At 36.5% G+C, this 18,732-nt stretch overlaps 1 protein-coding gene across 1 annotated transcript in view; it reads left to right on the plus strand.

Moving 5' to 3' along the window:
- Window positions 1-18,732, plus strand: part of Gprk1 (G protein-coupled receptor kinase 1) — a 327,272-nt gene that overhangs the window by 186,427 nt on the left and 122,113 nt on the right. Inside the window, exon 7 of the mRNA XM_089086349.1 lies at window positions 9,748-9,809. Coding sequence (XP_088942475.1) covers window positions 9,748-9,809 — 62 coding nt within the window. The remainder of the gene's footprint in view (window positions 1-9,747; window positions 9,810-18,732) is intronic.

The raw sequence follows: 18,732 nt of genomic DNA on the forward strand, positions 1-18,732 counted from the left end.
GGCTGGAGCAGATTTATTGAAGTAACTACTTTAATTAAGAATTGGTGAAATAAAATTAGAATGTTTGATTTTGGCAAGATTCAAGCTGAGTCTACGATAGTTGAATCCCACCGAAGATGACATTTGGAATCGTAATGCCATTATTACATTGTACAGTGAAAATGCCACCATCTTTGTGATTTTTGTTTTCAACATTGAAGGAGTCAATCAGAAAATGAAATTTCAAAAGATGGGGCATTTTCACAGCCAAGGTGAAAAACATATCGCCGATGCGAATTCTGGATATTCTCTTTAAATTTAAATGAAATACTAAATTGGATTCTAGAGTACTCAATTTAGTATAGGTTACTACTGTCAAACTTACATATATTAGAAATTTTCCATACTGAATGAGCTGATTTTTCAGGATGATCTCTGCTGGACCAACTCAGCATTTCTTCAGGTTTTATTCAGACCTAAATCCGTACATTTAGTCAGCATCGTAGCAACTACTTCATATTTGTAGTTGAATTATCAAGTACTTCCAAAATTGTTACCTATATCGAGTACCAAGTACACGAACAGAAGTTTATTTAAGTAGTACTTGAGGTTGAAGTATATAACTTGTCCTTAAGTATTACTTAAAATACTTTTCAAAGTACACTCTAAAGGTGACGAATAAGTAACAGTTCGAATCTTTTTTGGCTACGGACATGACCATGTAATAAGCCTTTCTTCAATTATCTGATAATGATGTGCAGTCACTGAAGATCGTATCTTTAAAACGGAAGCTATAAATAGAACACTACAAACTACTCAGTGGTTTGGTTGAAAACTACTGGCTCTTTGGTGAGACTAAGTACTGTGATTATGATGTGAGCATCGCCAAACACTTCATCCTAAAATCTAGAAACAAATTTCTCCATAGAGAAAGAATGGAACCTCTTGTAGATAAAACGTTTTCAACTGGGGCTGAAGAGAGCAAAACACAATTGTCATTTCTGAAAATTTGGTAGGCGTGATGGTGTTCTCTAAAAACATCAAGCTCCCGCTGTTTGTCCCCTAAGAACTTTATATTCTATTTTGTCCTTCGTTCCCTTTGAAGGTAGACTGCAATACACAACTTTCATCCTCCAGAATTCGTAGAATATGTTGCCTAACAAGAGACTCTCCCCGACAACATGTTCGCATGTTCGCATTTCCTACCTTCCAACTTCCAACTTTCGGTCAATCAACAAAGCTCTTGTTGATGACTGACCATGCATCTGCAGTCAGTTAGATGTAATCAGAGCTGCCGAGTGTTCCTACCAAAATTTTCTTTAGATTTTTCAGGTTTTCTCCCAACCTTTTCTCCAGGGCCTTCCTGCAAATAGCAGTTGCGTTTGGCGCCAGTCCTGAAATCAGTCTTTTGAAATCTGGTTGTTCAACTATGCTAAGTAGACGCATTTCTTTCACGATGTATTTTTTGATTACATCAGTTCTTGTTCCAGTAAAAACCTTGATAATCTTTTTTTCAATGAAATAGGCTTTTGGTCGCTTAAAACAGAAACCCTATCGGCTTGATTTTCTGATTTGACTCTGCTTCGATTCAGAAAAACAGCTATTTCGAGATATAGATACAGATGCAAGGTGCTTGTCTTTCCTTTTTCTTGTGTTTAATTCAGGAAACTCCTCGCACAGAATAGGGTGTTAGCCTAAAAAATAGGCCAGATTCAAACATGTTTAATTTTTCTTCTGCATAGGCAGAGAGATATTTTCAGCACTCTGCATCGTTCCTTCAAAAGGAGGCAATTTGCTATTTCTCCTTACGGGACGTGATCTTTTAAAAATGTGAAAACCAGCTATTCATTTTCAGAAGTAAACTTGAAGTAAACATTTTACCAGTGGTGAGAAGAAACAGTAGCACAACTTTTCTGGCCTCCCCTTATCGTTCTTAATAAGGCACTTAAAAATCAAACATCAGCTAAAAGCAACGACCTGAAGCAAACTACTTGATAATGGATAACAAATCAAAAAATAGGTCATCCTGCTCCAAAAGACAATAGAATAAGGAGAGTAGGCTTCGGTTTGGCTGCCAGCACTTAGTTTTATTATTTATTTTTTTTTTTTTTTTTTACGTTATTTGTCTTCGAAATCCTTCAGTGACAAAATTCAGAAAGAGGACCACAATTTTGTATAACTTTAGGCTGAGTTTTTTCCAACTGTGTCACACAGACAAGATATTTATGAAGTTTGCTGCCACAGTTTTGTTGTGCATCTTTTACACTCTGATTTGTTATTCTCTTAGCTTATATCAAAGCTGTATAAATTTGTTACTAGGTAGATAATTTCCTTTCTTTTCCTTTCTATTCCACTATTTTCTATTATATGTGGTTCCTTTCTATCACAGTTTATAGAATTAGCAGTATGATCATTCCCTATCTCACCCATTATAAAAACCCAGACCGGGGTGCGAGTGCTCCAGAGAACGTTTTTGGAGATATAAACATAAGCGGCATCAGATCTTTTCACGGGTAGACAAGTCAGATTTCTCTTGGACGCGAAACTTGGCTTCAACGTTGGAACACTAATTTTGAAGAAACTAATTTTAAATTAATTTATTCCAATACATACACGAAAATCGGTAGTTAGTAGTGTAATGTTATTATTAGATGTTTTTAGGAATTAAAAATAGGTTTCGAAGTCTCAAGTTGGTTTCAAAGGCATTTGAGAAAGTTTCTGCCAAAATACGTGTTCCAGGGTAATTGGACCGCTGATGGCAGATCAAATGAGAGGAGCTGTTTGTACGCGCCGATATAAATATATATATATATATATATATATATATATATATATATATATATATATATATATATATATATATATATATATATATATATATATATATATATAAAATTAGTTCAGATGTTTATAGGAATTACAAGTAGGTTTCGAAGTCTCGAGTTGGTTTCAAAGGCATTTTGAGAAAGTTTCTGCCAATATACGTGTTCCAGGGTAATTGGACCGCTAACGGCAGATCAAATGAGAGGAGCTGTTTGTACGCGCCGATATATATATATATATATATATATATATATATATATATATATATATATATATATATATATATATATATATATATATATATATATATAACCCTTGTCGCTATCTAAATTCACAAAGTGCAAAGATTTTCAAACAGAGGTGTTTATCGTTTAAAGTTCAAGAAAGGTCTGCCCATTTCATACGAAAACATTGATCGAAAACGAAAGTAGTCTTATCTAGAAAATAAATATCGTAGAAAAAAAACATCACGACGGAAAAAAAAATGATAAACCATCCAGTGGCGGATCCAGAGGGGGGGGGCGAGGGGTACCCCCCGATAGTAGTCTAAAGTAGCGTAATTTACCTAATTAACGCAATTTTGCATTAATTAAACTTGCTCCTAACGTAAGTTTGTCGGATCAACCTCTTTTGCGGCCCCCCCTTAAAAAAATCCTGGATCCGCCCCTGAAACCATCACACCTACCCCACCAGTTATTAGAAGAAGAAAAATTCCTTATTTTCACAAATTTCATCAACCCCCCACCCTCTCTTTTTATAAAATCCTACATAGGCCGATCAGCTGAGTCCACTGTATGTAAATAATAGATTAAGTCATAATTTGTCTATAAATTAAGTCATACCTGTGAGATGGGACACTTGCAAACCACTTGGCTGGCTCACCAAGTTTTTTTCTGCTTTCGCAATTACGAATAATGCACTTTGTAACCATTTTTCATTGATCGACAAAAACACACTAACCCGCTAATGCAGAAATAAGTGGGAGGAGCTTTTTGTTCGCACCGAGAATGAAGACCAGAAATGATCTGCGATAAACTTACTGGATAATTCTATAAACTGTGCTTTCTATTATAAAAGAATAAAACTTTTATTCCGAAGTTCTCAGAGATGTCAAATCGATGGGTGTAAATTTTATTCAGGCACTGTGGGTGTTTCCTCCCATTTTCTAAAACTAGATATTGTCTAATAATAGTAACTTTTGACAGGCATCTTTAAACTTAACACATTTTTTCACAGCAGGAAAAATAGTTTTTTTGATAGGTATATTCTTTCCAAAATTCAGTTTTACAAAATTTCGTGTTCTATCGGCTTGGGCTGTTCTTTATTTACTGGTCATTGCGGTGAATGATCTGAAATAGATGAAAATGGCTGCAATCCAGGGTAGGGAGTCAGATGACATCTCGTGAGAGGGAAGGGTTGGGTCAAACCACGAAACCCGTTTTCCCGGTATAGGATCTCTGAGAAAATTACTTTAAGAATAATATCCCCTCCAAACGGCCAGACTCGGATGTACCTATTGTGCAATTTACTGTTAAAGTACCAAGGACACCAAAATGAAAACACATTTAGCCCTCTTAATCTATTTTAGGTCTATTCATACCTGAAAATCCGGGTTTCCTACGAGTTTTTGTTTAGCTGCTATTAGCATTTTTAGTTTGAATAAATTCGCAAAACAGTGTTGTCAATAATAAAACAACGATAAACTTTGGAGCTGAATAATATTAGCGAAAACTATTTCATACGAACCCGACACTGTTTTTCATTTGTGAAAATTCAAATTTACAAAATCTGTTGATTGCTATATATATATTAGTGAAACTACATTTTGTGAAAAAAATATGACCTCAAGTTCAGAAAATGACTATTCTGATGTGTCAGAAAATATTTTGATGATGACCAAGCGCTAGATGGTATGCAAGATACCATTTCAGGATACTTGTTCCAGCTAGACCCCGACGCCGCGCCGGCGGGTCCAACAAACGCCGCTGACAAGAGGCCTGGCGCCACCGAATCGTCGTAACGCCGCCGGTACGCCGCCGCCGACAGAGGTGGCGGCGTTCGGTCGATTTCAAATTAATTTTGCGGCCATTCTTTATTGCGTGGACCGCAAATTTGGAGCTTTTCCTTCTTGTGTGGTTTATTTTCCTGATTAGAAATCAAGCAGGGCTTGCACTATCCCCGAATTTTCGGGTATTTCCCCGAAAATTTATGCGTCACCCCGAAAAAAAATTTGGTTCCCCGAATCCCCGAAAGTCACGCAATCACGGTGCCACCCCTAGCGATTTATCACAAGTGACTTTCCCTGCCAAATATTACTTGGCATACCATAATTCTTCACTACTCTCTTGTTCTTTAATTTTCGTCTCTTTTGTTACTTTGCATAAAAAAGAGACATATGCAATTGCAAATATTGCAATATACACAGTTCTTCATATGTTGACAAAAAACAGGATCGTCTTAATGAAATGAGTTCAAATCATTTCAAATGCAGTTTCCCAATCGCTATTTCTTACATCGTTTGTAGTCAAGAATTTTATTTTCAAGTTGAATCCCAAAAAAAAAACCTTCTATTGTGACAAATTTAGCTATAGACAAAGCTATGTACAAGGTTTGGGAATTAATTATTGAACTTGAAGTTACCTAAAAAATATGATTCAAAAATAAATTGTAAATTATTGCCTATAGGAGGGGGGATAGGAGGGCTATCATTTTAAAATGATAATACCTCATTTTATTTATTGAAAGCGGGGATGCCAAAAGGTTAAATATTTTTTTCATTTAAAACGGAGACAGAAGAAAATGATATCAAATTCCCTAGGAAACCATTGAAATATTTTGATAGACCCAAGGCCCCCCATTAGGACTTGTTCATTGTCTTGGGTATTGTTTTGCTTGTTCATTGTTTTGCGATTTCTCATAGGCTACTGGCCTAATTTGCATTTTGTGTGTACTCCCTTTTAATTGTATTCTTTGGATCTTATTGAATGCCACGGCAAATCTATGACTCAGTTTTCCAATAATTTGAGGTATATCTGAGTAATTTCGACATTTTTGTTGTTGTCTTTGTACCCCCTTACTAATATACACAATTTTTTTCAAGGAACACTAAGCTTTTTAACGCTATTTTGCGTGTTTGTTTGAACCATATATTGACTTATTTAATTATTAAATAACTTATTTTTCTAATGAAAGCTTAGACAGTATCCTATCAATGTGGTATCCAGAGGGGGGGGGAGGGAAGTATTACATTTAAATAATAATATCTATAAATTTTTTTTATTGAAAGCAGGGATCCCCCATTTTCTTTTCTAATTTAAAGCAGAGACGGTATTTTATCAAGGTGGTATCCAGAGAGGGGGGGGGGGGAGTAGTGAGCTATAATATTTAAATCATAATACCTCGATTTTTTTTAAAGAAGGGGTGCCAATAAGTTAAATATTTTTGTTATTTAAAGCACAGATGGTATCCTATCAAGATAGTATCCAGAGGGGGGGGGGCAACGGGAGATAGTAAATTTAATTTATTTTAAAATTATATTAAATTTTTTTAAAAAAATATATCTTTTTAATAGTCCAAAAGAGCACAAAAAAAAAAAAACAAACAATAACAAATTCACCCATTTAAACGGTTTTTAATTTGACCGGCAAAGGGCATTATAAAAAAAATTAAGCTGCCAAGTTCAAAGCTATATTAAAAGTTTTCTGATTAGACTAATTTAATATTAAGATGGTCTGGCCTAAAAAATAAGACACGTATAGTCAGAACTCCATTGCAAATCCATATATAGCTAAATTTATCAAGATTCCCCCCCCCCTCCCTCCCTCCATAATGGTGAAAAATATACCCTGAATTATAAATTAACACCATATTTTTGGTACATAGCCTAGACTGCAGTTTTCAACAAAATTTAGCGTTTCAGCACAATTCAAAACAATGAGCATTTTTCATGTTCTTTTATAATTAAATAATCACTTTACAGGGACTATTAATTTTGAGCCCTGAAGGGGCTAGAAGGCTCAGAACAGCCCATAGAAACCTAGTAACCCTATGCTCAAAAATTTGCTTCTTTAAATAACTGGCTAAGGAGAAAAATAGGTCATATTTAGCTGACTAATGATTGAAGCTGACTTAGGCTATATATTTCTATATTAGGGGGGGAGTAAACCAGAGGCTTGTGGTATCAACTTCAAAGTCTAATAACCATAATAATTTATTTATTATGAAGTAACTAAGTAAGAGTCTTTTATTCAGGCTCACCACTAAACAAAATATAACCCAGTTGTGCTGATGATTTGTATCTGGTAATTATGTCAGTGATTCCAATCCTCAAAATGTAAATGGGGCAAAAATAACCAGTAAGCCATGATAAAATAAAAAGTAGCAAAATAGAAATAAGAAGGTATTTTTCAAAGTCTAACTGAGGCAACTGCTCCCCTCTCACATAATTGGCACCCCAAAATTATGTGGCCTAATGCTGAATTAGAATAAACAGTGTACAATGGCAAGTACAAACAATACAATAATATATTGTATATGATTCAAAATATATATTACATAATAACAATGACAGATAGTATTGCTTTATTTAATAGTATTGCTTAATTTAATCAACATTTGTCATTCAGAGAAGCCATGACTCTCTAATTTTGTTCTTAATATAATTCCTGTTTTGTTCCTCTATTTTTTTTTGGTACTGTTCTAATATATGGGAAACTTGCAAGAATGCAACTTGAGAAAAGCCAAGAACAGATAACATTACCCAGTAATTTCCTATCTTATGCTCTATAAACAAGGGGTTTCTCACTCCAGGAACTATATTCAAGCTTTAGTTTTTGGGGTTTAGGAGGAAAAAAGGTACCTAGGTTAGTTTAGGCTATGTATTTATTATATGCTATGCTTTACCCCCACCCTCCTAATGTGCAAATATACAACCAAAATTTGTTTCTAAACTATTATATTTTTATCCTATTTTGTTTTATTTCACCAGCATTAACCAAACTTCACTTCTCGCATGTTCCCCAGATATTAGAACAGTAACTTTTTTTCCTGCATTGCTTTAGTATAACACTGTGACATTCTTTTCAGTAATAAATACCCATAATTTTTGGAAGGCCTATAGGATAGATGTTCTGAAAATTCAATCAATTATTATTATTGTTGCTGGTTTGCCTGTGAGTCCAGGCAATTTGATGTTCATATGTTAGTCCTAAAACTCAGCTGCCCTTGCCTGAGACTATAGACAGGCAGACCTTATGTCACCTGTTCACCTGCAAATCCAAGCAACTTGTTGGGTCAACCAATTTTGAATGAATTTTGTGTTAGTGTAACTGTCTGAGCTTATAAACTGGGTTGCCTGTCTAAGAATTTAGGCAGGTAGACCCTATGCCACTTGTTTGCATACAAGGCTAGGCAAATTTTCAGTCAACCAATTTCCTATTTACTCTGTTTTAGTGTAACTGTCTTGGCTTACATATTTGGTTTTCTGACTGAGGACTGCAAGTCCATGTGATTTAGTGGTCATGTTAATCCTAAAACTTGGTCAAAATGCCTTAGACTCTAGGTGGACATGTCTACTTGGAAGGTCTGCTTAAATTACAATAGAGATGACTAAGACTTTAGGGCTGACTCACAGCGGACAATATCTATGGAACTTGCTGATGAAGAAGCATCCTAAACCTAATTTTCCTGGCCACATAAATTCTCAGGTAGGTTGACTAAGTTTTAGGATTGATATGTGACCACGAAGTTGCCTGAACTGCAACTGCAACTTGGAACTATGAAAAGCCATCTGTATGACTTTGTTGTTTTCTCTATGTATCAGTGGGGCAATGTAATTTCTTTTGTATGGCATTTTAGTGGACCATATATTAAATAAGAAAATAATAAAGTATTCTGTATAACTTTATTCATGTTTCTCTATAATAATTTGATGTTTAAAAAGTCATACAGAAGACTATATCATTCTCCATGTTTAAAGGAAACACAGTATTGCCTATTGTGTTAATTTTATAGTGGTTTGTATATAAGAGTAAATGAAAACATTTGTTGCTTAGATTATAAAGAAACAATGACTTTAATAGGCCTAGTCAAACAGTGCTCACCCAAGTAATTTGTGTTTCAAATATAAAAAAAGCATATAAGGTATATGCTACTATTATATAGTAACTATGAGGTAGATTTATATCAAAATATTCAGGCAAATCACACAGCCTACTAGGTGTCTTACCTTAGCCTACATAAGGTAGGCTATCAGTGGAAGTCATTAGGTCTGCAAAACTACCAATAAGGTAGCCTATATATTGATCCTTTCTTTTAGAATCATTAATGTTTACCTTTACACTGTTTCATGGTTAAAAGATCCTGGAATGCCAAAAATCCTAGTAACATCAAGACTAGGCCTAGTCTAGCCAAGCTCTTTTCAAGAAACATTCCTTAAAAAGTATTTTTCCAAGAAAAGAGCTTTGCTAAACTAGGTTCCGATTTCTGTTTTAACAGAACATACCAGAAAACAACACTTTCTAAGGCTGTATGCTGATTTATTTATTTTTTGGTCATTTTCTGCTGTTTAACAGCACACGTCCTTTATTTTTGAAATTGGCCACGAACTTTTGTATTGGAACACATTATTTAAACATGGGATCTTTCTCCTTAAAAAATGAATTATCGGTTTTTCACACTAATTTAAGACGTATATGGCTGTGTAAGTTTGCACTTGACCAATTTAATGAATTAGTTTTCATTTTAGGTGTCCTTGGTGCTTTAAGGTTTTAGACATTCGAGAGATTGGAATTTTGTCTAAATATTGATGTTTTTTTTTATTATTCAATACTCTATTTCACTTGAACGTTATTTTTCCTTTCTTCCTATTAAAACACGGAATATTTTTTTTTAATGGCTATGCTTTTCAATATTTTCATTTAAGTTCTATTTAATTTATCGTTTCAGAAACATGTAGAAGAAATCCTCACATACTTACGAGAAAAGGTCTTTGACAATTTTATAGAAAGGTAAGCTTTCGATTACTCCTTACTATTAGTTCCTGGCTGGAAGTGTTTATTTAAAAATCTAATTGCTTTATATACCAAGGGTACACTACCCTCTTATGTGTCTTATAACAGTGTTTTCACCCCTCTGAGGAATAGACAACTATATTTTTGATGGAATGGACTTTACCCTTTCACCTTGGTAGGTGACCAGGTGAGTTTCCCCCCGGGCTGGAGGTGAATTTTCCTCGAACCCCAGGAGGGGGGGGTCTCTGAGCCATAGGTTAGGATACATCTTGTCTTAGATGTTTTTTTTTCCAAGTGCATCAGGTCAAACCCGTATTTTTGAATTACCAGGGCTAAAAAACTGGCGAGTTTACTTTTTTATATCTATAAAACGTAACAATTTGAGTTGTATTAAGTAGTTACTGGAAGGCTGTATTATGACTTTTAATGTCCCAGCAAACTCCGAATGTGTCACAGCAGACTCAATTCTAGACCAGTTCACTTACCCCATAAATTTGAAGACAATCGATGAAAAGGGCTCTGCCGGCCTTTCTGCCTATAAGTTGGTCCTGGAAGTTGGAATGGTCCTGTAGGAGCTAAACTCTGCTTCATGCCTCCATTACTGCTAGAAAAATATTCTTTTGTGATTCGTTTAACCTAGGTGCTACATGCTACTTCTCTACTAAAAAGTTCCACGTTCTACTAAAAAGCTGTATTTGATAACTCTAGGACAGGTTGAGCTTTAATGTAAATTAATTAAAAAAAAATTCCACAAAATACGTTTTGAAAGATAAGTAAAGAACACTATTAAACCAAAAATTAGCAGAAATAAAATCAAATAGTCTACCAAGCATAAAACTACCACAAATAAACAGTTCCCTTGCCTTCTCAAGACCAGAACACGATTTGCACTTTACTGAAAAAAAAATAAAAAAAAAAATAAAAAAAAATAAAATGAATGTGCATTATCAGTTTAATGTCAGATATTTATTCCTATTGTTTTTTCAGTAAAATGGAAATTATCTTCTGGTCTTGAGAAGACACGGAGTTGTCAGCTCTGCTCATGTTAATTTCTGCTTGTTTTGAATTTGGCTCGGAGTTTATTGCAATTTCTGTCCGTTTTGGGTTTCATTTGTTCATTGACGCTGATTTGTGGTAGTTTTCCGCTTGGTTGATGATTTGATTTTATTACTGCTCATTATTGGTTTAATGGAGTTCTTTATTTTTCTTTCAAAAGCTTATTGTGTGGAAAAAGTTTTTTTTAATTAATTTCTATTCTTTTTTTATTAACATAGTCTTTTTCATGGAAAATGAAAATGATGTTTTACGTCTTTTCGTTTTTTTTTTCTGTAAAAATCCATAGTTTGGCTTGCTATTCGTATGTTGGAGAAACTTTTTCAACAGTTTTTAACAAGATACACGTTTTTGAAATTATTGGCAGAATTAGCATTGTTTAATATACTTTCATAAATTCTCAATTTAACTTGGAAAGAATTGCTTCCTATCGTTCCAAAAAAAATCGTATCTATGCTCTTTGAAAAACTGGACACAAATGAACACTTTTGATTTAGTTAAATTGTAAGAACAGAAGTAGTAATAGTAGCATTCCTGCCAGACGTTCTTGGGATATTACTGAGATATCTTATTCGCAGCCAGCATACAAACAGTGCCTTTTGATTTAGTTTTAAAGCAACATTTATTTTTAAAGTATAATGGGCAAATTGCATAGCTGTGGGGGGCTGACATACCCAATATTCCTAGAAACATAGTTACTGGACCATTCAACTATGCTGAACAACATGGCTGTCTAAAAATTTTTGATTGGCAGTGCCTGGAAAATACAAGGGCTAAGTAGGAGGACTGCTTGTCCTCCAATCACTTTGGACTCTTAAAAAATGACAACAGAGCTTTTAATTTCCAATCGAATTAGCTCCTTTTAAAGCTTCAATTATAATACTAGCTATGATAGAGCAGCGCTACCTGTGATATTACTTGTAAGCCTTTTTAAAACCTGCATGCATATAGTCTTTCGGTTTAATTGAAATTCCCCCTAAACGTTCCCTAAAGTTTCACCTTAATACCCTTAGTGTCATCAGTTGCAGTAACCGTAGAAGTAGTATTAAAATTATAAACATAGCGTCTTCTGGCTAGTTTAAAATCCGCCAGGACTTACCCTGAAAGGCAATCTAACAGTTAACAATGTAAGCCGTTCTTGAGATATTGCTTTGTCACTCTTTTGAAAATCTACATGCTCATTAGTTCGTTTTGATTAAGTTCAACACCTGCCAAAATATTCCTTGAAATTCACCTTTATACCCTTAGCTTTTGTAGTAGCAATAGTTAAAATAAGATATTCATGTCAAAAAGATCACTATCACAAGCCCACAAAAGGCCGAATTCGGACTTCGGAGTCGAAAATATAAATGGTTGCGCTAAAACTGGCAAAAATGCAAAAAACAACAACGAAATAGAAAAATCATAATGAACAATCATTTAACAGTCAATAATTAAAACTGTAAAAATTCAATGAAATAGTTAAAAAGATAAAAACTGGTCAAACTAAACTTACACAAATACGAATCAGAATAAGAATTAGAACGGACATAAAAAAAAGAAAAGGGGGGGGGGGGGAATAAGCGAATATACACAAAAAAGAGCGAGACATAAATGCATATAAATTAAAAGGGACACTAAGAAAATGTCAATAATTCAACTACAGTAAGTCAATAGAGAGTTAAAAAAAAAAAAAAACTGGTCAAGAAGGGGGGGGGGGGATGGGACAAAAATGGATAAATAAACCCCCCAAAAAAGAAAGAAAAATAAAATATATAGAAATTAAAGGGGGAACTGAAAAAAAAAGGGGGGACAAGCAAATGAGTGCAAGAACCTGGGCAGCACCATCAGCTAATAAACAGAAAAGAAGGGAACAAAAAAAAACTATTGGGACATTTTATTCATTTTTTATGTAATAAAAGGGACAAAAGTTCTTTCGTATCTGGAAGTAACGCAGCGAAGGGGGGACAAAACCGGGATGGGCTCAGAAACAGCTCGAGGCGGCCGTAATCTGGATGGGGAGTGACGTTTGGGGAAAATACTTGCCGTCCGAGGGTTTGTTCTGGCATTTTTTGCAAAACGGAGGCACAAATTATTTCTTCGTCTCTCGAGGCTCTCTAGTTTTGAAATATTTAACAAATGTAAATATGGTATCCTGCCCTCTTTAAAAATAATTCTTAGAGCTCTCTTTTGGACATTTTAAATATTTTGTGTTTCTTCATTTGTGAGGCAGTGTGTCACACAGCACAAGTATACTCTAATATGGGGCGCATAAAAGAAATAGGTGCTTGTAGTAAATGTGATTGCGGGCATCTAAATTTATTTGAAAATTTAAGGAGGGAAAGCGAGGAGATGGCTTGTCGTAGGATATGATTTATATATATGTATGTATGTATGACGGCACTAGACCCTTAAGATCCAAACCGGCGGTGCTGGTCTGTTTCGTGGCTCTTCAGCCAGGAATTGGAATGGAGAGTTGGGGGGCCAGCCATTCTGTGCTCTTACACACCCTTCCTGCTTACTTTCCCCAGGTTCCACCAGGTACCCATGTAGAGCTGTGTTGACTCTGGCTAAGCTTACAAGGTCATACCACTGACCCGCGTCCCAAACCAAGAAACTGGCCACGCCAGGGATCGAACCCGTGCCCCTTGGACAAAGAAATCTCAACCCAGCGCACGTCCACTTAGCCAGACGGCTCAATGGGCATCCTTTGATTTTATTTTGATTTGATATTATTTATATGGGCATCCTATTTCAAATTGGAAGAAATTGTAACACCAAGGAGTTTAAGAGATGTGACAGAGGTTTCAGGAGGAATAAAAGTAAGAAAAGGGGGAGGGGATTTAAGGAAACTTACTGAGACTATTGCGGATTTAGAAGGGTTAACTGTCATTTCCAGGGAAGAGGCCTCACAGGCAATATCTTGGAGTATGCCCATTGGGTTGCTAAACATGTTTTATGACATATCTCTGAAACTGTCAAGTCATCGACAAATTTCCACCTATTTTCATAAAGGGTTGAAAGGCTGTTAATCGTAAGAGAAAAAAGGAGAGGGCCTAGAATAGTCCCCTGGGGAATGCCATTAAATATGGGGAGATGATCTGAGAAACAATTGAGATATTTAACTGCTTGAGATCTATTAGAGAGAAAAGAGGCAACGAGCTTAACAAGGAAAGTTTCAATGTGCAATTTATTGATAAGTTTATCTATGAGGAAATTGTGGTTAATTAATCGAAAGCTTTTTGAAGATCAATAGAAATCAGATTAAGCCAAGTTTTAGATTTTTCAAGTAATTTACCCATGGTATCAACAAGATGAATCAAGTAACGAGAGCTCGACGTGGATTTGAGATTACCAAACTGCTTGTGATCAATGAGGGGGAGGGCTTTCATCTTAAGCCAGTCTGCGAGAAAACTTTCATACAATTTTGAAAAAATTGAGGTGAGCCTAATAGGACGAATGCCATCAAAGCCAGGACTCCCATTTCCCTTTTTGATTGGGGAAATAAAGCCTTGTTTCCAATATTGAGGGAACTGTCCAGATTCGGTAATTTTTTTTAACAGGGTGGATAGGGGTTTTGAGAGGTAGTTGAAGTATCGGTAGTAGCATTAGTACAGTATGTACATAGGACCTTTGCTTTTCTTCAGCATCCCCTTCAACAAACGATGAAAGTTTCAACGTAATACCATCAACCGTTCCTGATGCAATGCCGATACGTCCTCTTGACAACCAGTGTGGTCATAGTATGTTGCGATTTAGTTCAATACTATTTCAATATTGCCCAAAATTTTTGCCTTAATACCCTTAGCTCGGAAAAGGTAGTAATAGTAGTAGCAGTAGTAGTAGTAGTAGCAGTATAATTAATTACGATATATTTAGCTTTAATAGCAGTAGCAGGGATCGGCCGCAGTCACTTTTTGTCACTTTTGTCACTCTTTTTGGGGCCTGTCACTTTTTGTCACTATTTCTGTCATTTTGTCACTAAAGTCACTTTTTTCGACGTTTCGGACCTAATTTTTTGGTGAAACAGCATTTTATAGTTGACTGTCGACTGTGGCATAATTCATAAAAAAGGTAAGTCTTTTTTTGATAGTTTGGACTGTATTTCAAGACGCACAATGTCTATGACTGTGATAAACGTGGTTAGTGTGTGTGTGTTAAAATCTAGGCTTTTGCAGATAAGATGATAGATTGAATTCGTTCTACTGTACCATAACTGCCTTTTGTTCTTTTCAGCCCCTTGGTTTACTTAGCATCCTTTCTTGCCTGGCTGCTTAGCTAATGGACAGTTAGGCCGAGATTCCTTCTGTATGTTTTCAGTGTTGGCCAGTTTCTTTGGTTTTAAACCCTTTCCTGCAAAAGGCATGCATGCCCACAGGTCTGAGGACGTCAAAATGTAAGATTAAATTCGTGTTTTCATTGGTTTTGTCAGTTTGTATTTGTATTAGCTTTATAGGTTTTCAAAGTCCGTCCTAAAACCCATTCTTATTTCAGGTCGCTGTAAATAATGGGTAAGACAAAATTTTTGGAGAGCTGGCTCAGTAGGGAAAACGGTGCTGGGCATAAAGTGAAAGAGTGGTGCGCAAAAGGGGGTGGCAGCTCGTTCTATTGTAAAGTTTTTAAAAAGACACTCAGCTGCCAGAAAGGGTTCCAGGCCCCTCTTCAACATGCAGTCGCACAAGATCACAAAAAGAATGCTTCTGTCACGTTAAACTAGCGTCAGTTGAGACTCGCTGCATCAGCTCCACCGGGAAACCACCCAAACTAACAGAGTGATGATAGCGTACCATAAAAGAATCTGGAAATGCTCCGCGAGCGAGATGTAGCATCAAGGGCGGAGATAGTTTGGGTTTTAAAGACTTGCTACTTCTTTTGCTGCAGTTTCTTGTGATCATATTGCTGAGGTGTTCCGAACAATGTTCCCTGATGCTGTACCAGAAAGCTTGTCGTTAAATGCTAAAAAAAAAAATGGCGTGCTTGTTGACGGAGGCTATTTATGCGTACTTTCGAGAAATTCTAGTCGAAGACATTTAGAAATCTGACTTTGTGCTGGAATATGGTGAAACAACGAACAATGGTGGGGTAGAGGAGCTCCAAATAAGAGTTCGATACTGGTCAAAAGAGCGGAAACAAGTGGTTAGTCGGCATCTTCGGACATATTATATGGGACATGCAACCAGTGAAGATCCGAGTAAGAAAATCTTGCAGAGTATTGAAGATGAAGAACTTTCACTTGAGAGATTGCTGATTCTTGCAAGTGATCGCCCAGCTGTCAATAAAAAAAGTGTGGCCCATCGTAGACTCAGAAAAGAGAAAAAGGTATTCAAAAGACCTATTGAATATGGAAACCTGCAACATTCATGCAGTGCATAATGCATTCCTGAAAGGGCTGCAAGAACTCGGGGAGGAGTGCTCTGATATGATCATCGCTGTTTACCACTTTTTCACGGGATGGCCAGCTCGTTCTGACGATTTCAACCAGTGCCAACGGAAAGTTAAAGTTCCTCAGCGTAAGTTTATGAAGCACGTCCCCACGAGCTGGCTCACCATAGGGGAAGGAGCAAGCCGCTTGATGGAACAGTGGCCTGCACTGATAGAATATTTCAAAGAATTCGTGCTAAAGAAAAATTGTCTGGAGTACCTGATGTCAAATGCAAAATATTTGAAAATTGTAAAATGACTAAAAAACCGAACAATGAAAGCCGAAATTGAGTTTATTGTAAGCTCTACAGCAACTTTCACTGCTTTTACCGGTGTATTTCCACGACAAGAGCCGTTAATTCATGTGGTACACTTTGAGTTGAGACGGTTATGCACAGTTCTTTCGGGGCAGATTGTGCCGGCGGATGATGTCAATCTCCGGATCCTCGGTGGTTTTGAAGGCTTAGTTAGTATTGCAGATGTTTACCTACAACAACCCTTGTGTAATGAAAGGGTCCTGGCTGTCCTGAATTCTTGATTCTGGATTCTTAGATTGGATTCGTTATTCTGAAAGACAGGAATTTTTTTTTCCTGAGAATTAGAAAGCATATCAAAGCTGCTGTACAGTACCTGCTGACAAAATGCCCTGTGAACAACGAGTTTTTCCGAAGCCTTGCCTGCCTAAGCCCTCCCAGTCCAGATTGCCAAAGAACGAGTTGCAGTGATATCTTCCACATCGCGAGAGAACTTCCATTTTAAACGGACACCGAGCAAGTCCAGGGAGAATGGTTGTTATTACAGTCAGATCCTGTGTCGCCACCCACGGCGAGTACTCGAATCGACAGCTATAGGCAAAAGATCCTGGAACTAAAGATGCCATCTGGTGAAACCAAATATCAGACCTTAGGTCGGATCGTCTGGGCAGCTCTGTCGCTCTGTCATGGAAGTGCAGACGTAGAGAGAAGCTTTTCTCGGTCAGCTCTGCTGATGACTAGCCTTCAAGCGTGTACACAAGAACGGACACTGAATGCTAATGCTTTTGCTGTGGATGCGCTCCGCGACTATGAAAACAGACCAGAGCGTTTGCTGATCATAAAGAAGCTGCGTTGTCTGGGTAGATCAGCTAGAGCCAGCTATGAACTATTCCTTATTGAACGATGACAGGAAGAATCAGAGAGAGAAGCTTGAAGCAAAGAAGGAGGATTCTGAACAGGAAATCCAGGAGATGGCGTGGAATAAGCATAAAATAACGGCCATAGAGTCAGACATTGTACGAAAAAAAAAAGAGATGGTTAAGCAGAAGGAAATAGGCGATACCCATCTGAGAGAGGCAAGGGAACGGTTGAAGAAAGCTGTGGAAGAGAAGGACTTCCTGAACAAAGCTCGCTCCGAAGAAAGGGAAAGGGTAGATGATGCTGAATCGGTTGAAGTACATGTTCTGAAGAGGAAATCCTAACTAATTGATCGCCTTTCGAAAAAGTCAAAGAAGTGATGACGTAACGTCCAGTGATTGCTTATACCTATTCATGGCGGACTATTGTTTTTCAATAAATCAGTTTTCGTTCCTAGTGCCATAATCGAAGTCGTACATTTACCGAAGTTATCGTTTTGTATAAGAAAATAAAGTCAGTTGAAGAAAAAATAAGGATTTCAGCCTTTCTGTCCGTAACTTTTCGGGCTCTCATAGGCCTGTGATGATCTTCGGTATTAATTTTGATCCTTGTAATCCATCTAACGTCACTTTTTTCGTGCACCTCGTCGCGGACGACCCCTGCAGTAGTACTAGCAGCAATAGTAATAATAGTAGCAGCAGTAGTGAAACTAGTAAAAGCAGTGACAATAGGATGCAAATAATGTTTTTTGAATAGTTCAACATCCCCCACAACAAGCCCTGTATGTGTCAACTTCACACAGAAAACTGTTCCTAAGATATTGCTGATTTACCCTTTTAACAACCTCTCTATAGACGACGTGTTGTGATCCGGTTGACCTCCCCCGTAAAAAAACCCTGAAAATTTCACCTTCATACCCATAGGCATAGTTGTAATAGTAGTTACAGTAGTAGTATTAGTAGTTCTAGTAGTAGTATTAATAGAAATAGCACTAGTACTAGTAGCAGTATTATTATTATTATTAAAATATTGCCTTTTGGTCAGCTGAACATCCCTCTCATTAAGTCCTTGAAGTTTCAACTTAATATAATTAGCCATTGCTATGACACTGCCGATGTTCTTTTGATAACCTGTATGTTTTTAAACTTCTTGAAATTTTTATCTTAATGCCCTTAGCCTTACAGATAGTTGGAATAGAAGTAATAGTTGAAGTAATAGTAATTGTAGTTGCAGAAGCACTAATTTTAGCAATGGTAGTATTATTAGCATTAGCGTGCACATATTGCCTTTTGGTGAATTGTTCTTCCCCTTTAAGCATCTTTTGAAAGTATCAACTTCCTTCCCAAATCAATTCT

The sequence above is a fragment of the Artemia sp. Qi Xiang Cuo genome, chromosome 3 (genome assembly GCF_049724085.1).
Source record: "Artemia sp. Qi Xiang Cuo chromosome 3, ASM4972408v1, whole genome shotgun sequence".
NCBI lineage: Eukaryota > Metazoa > Arthropoda > Branchiopoda > Anostraca > Artemiidae > Artemia > Artemia sp. Qi Xiang Cuo.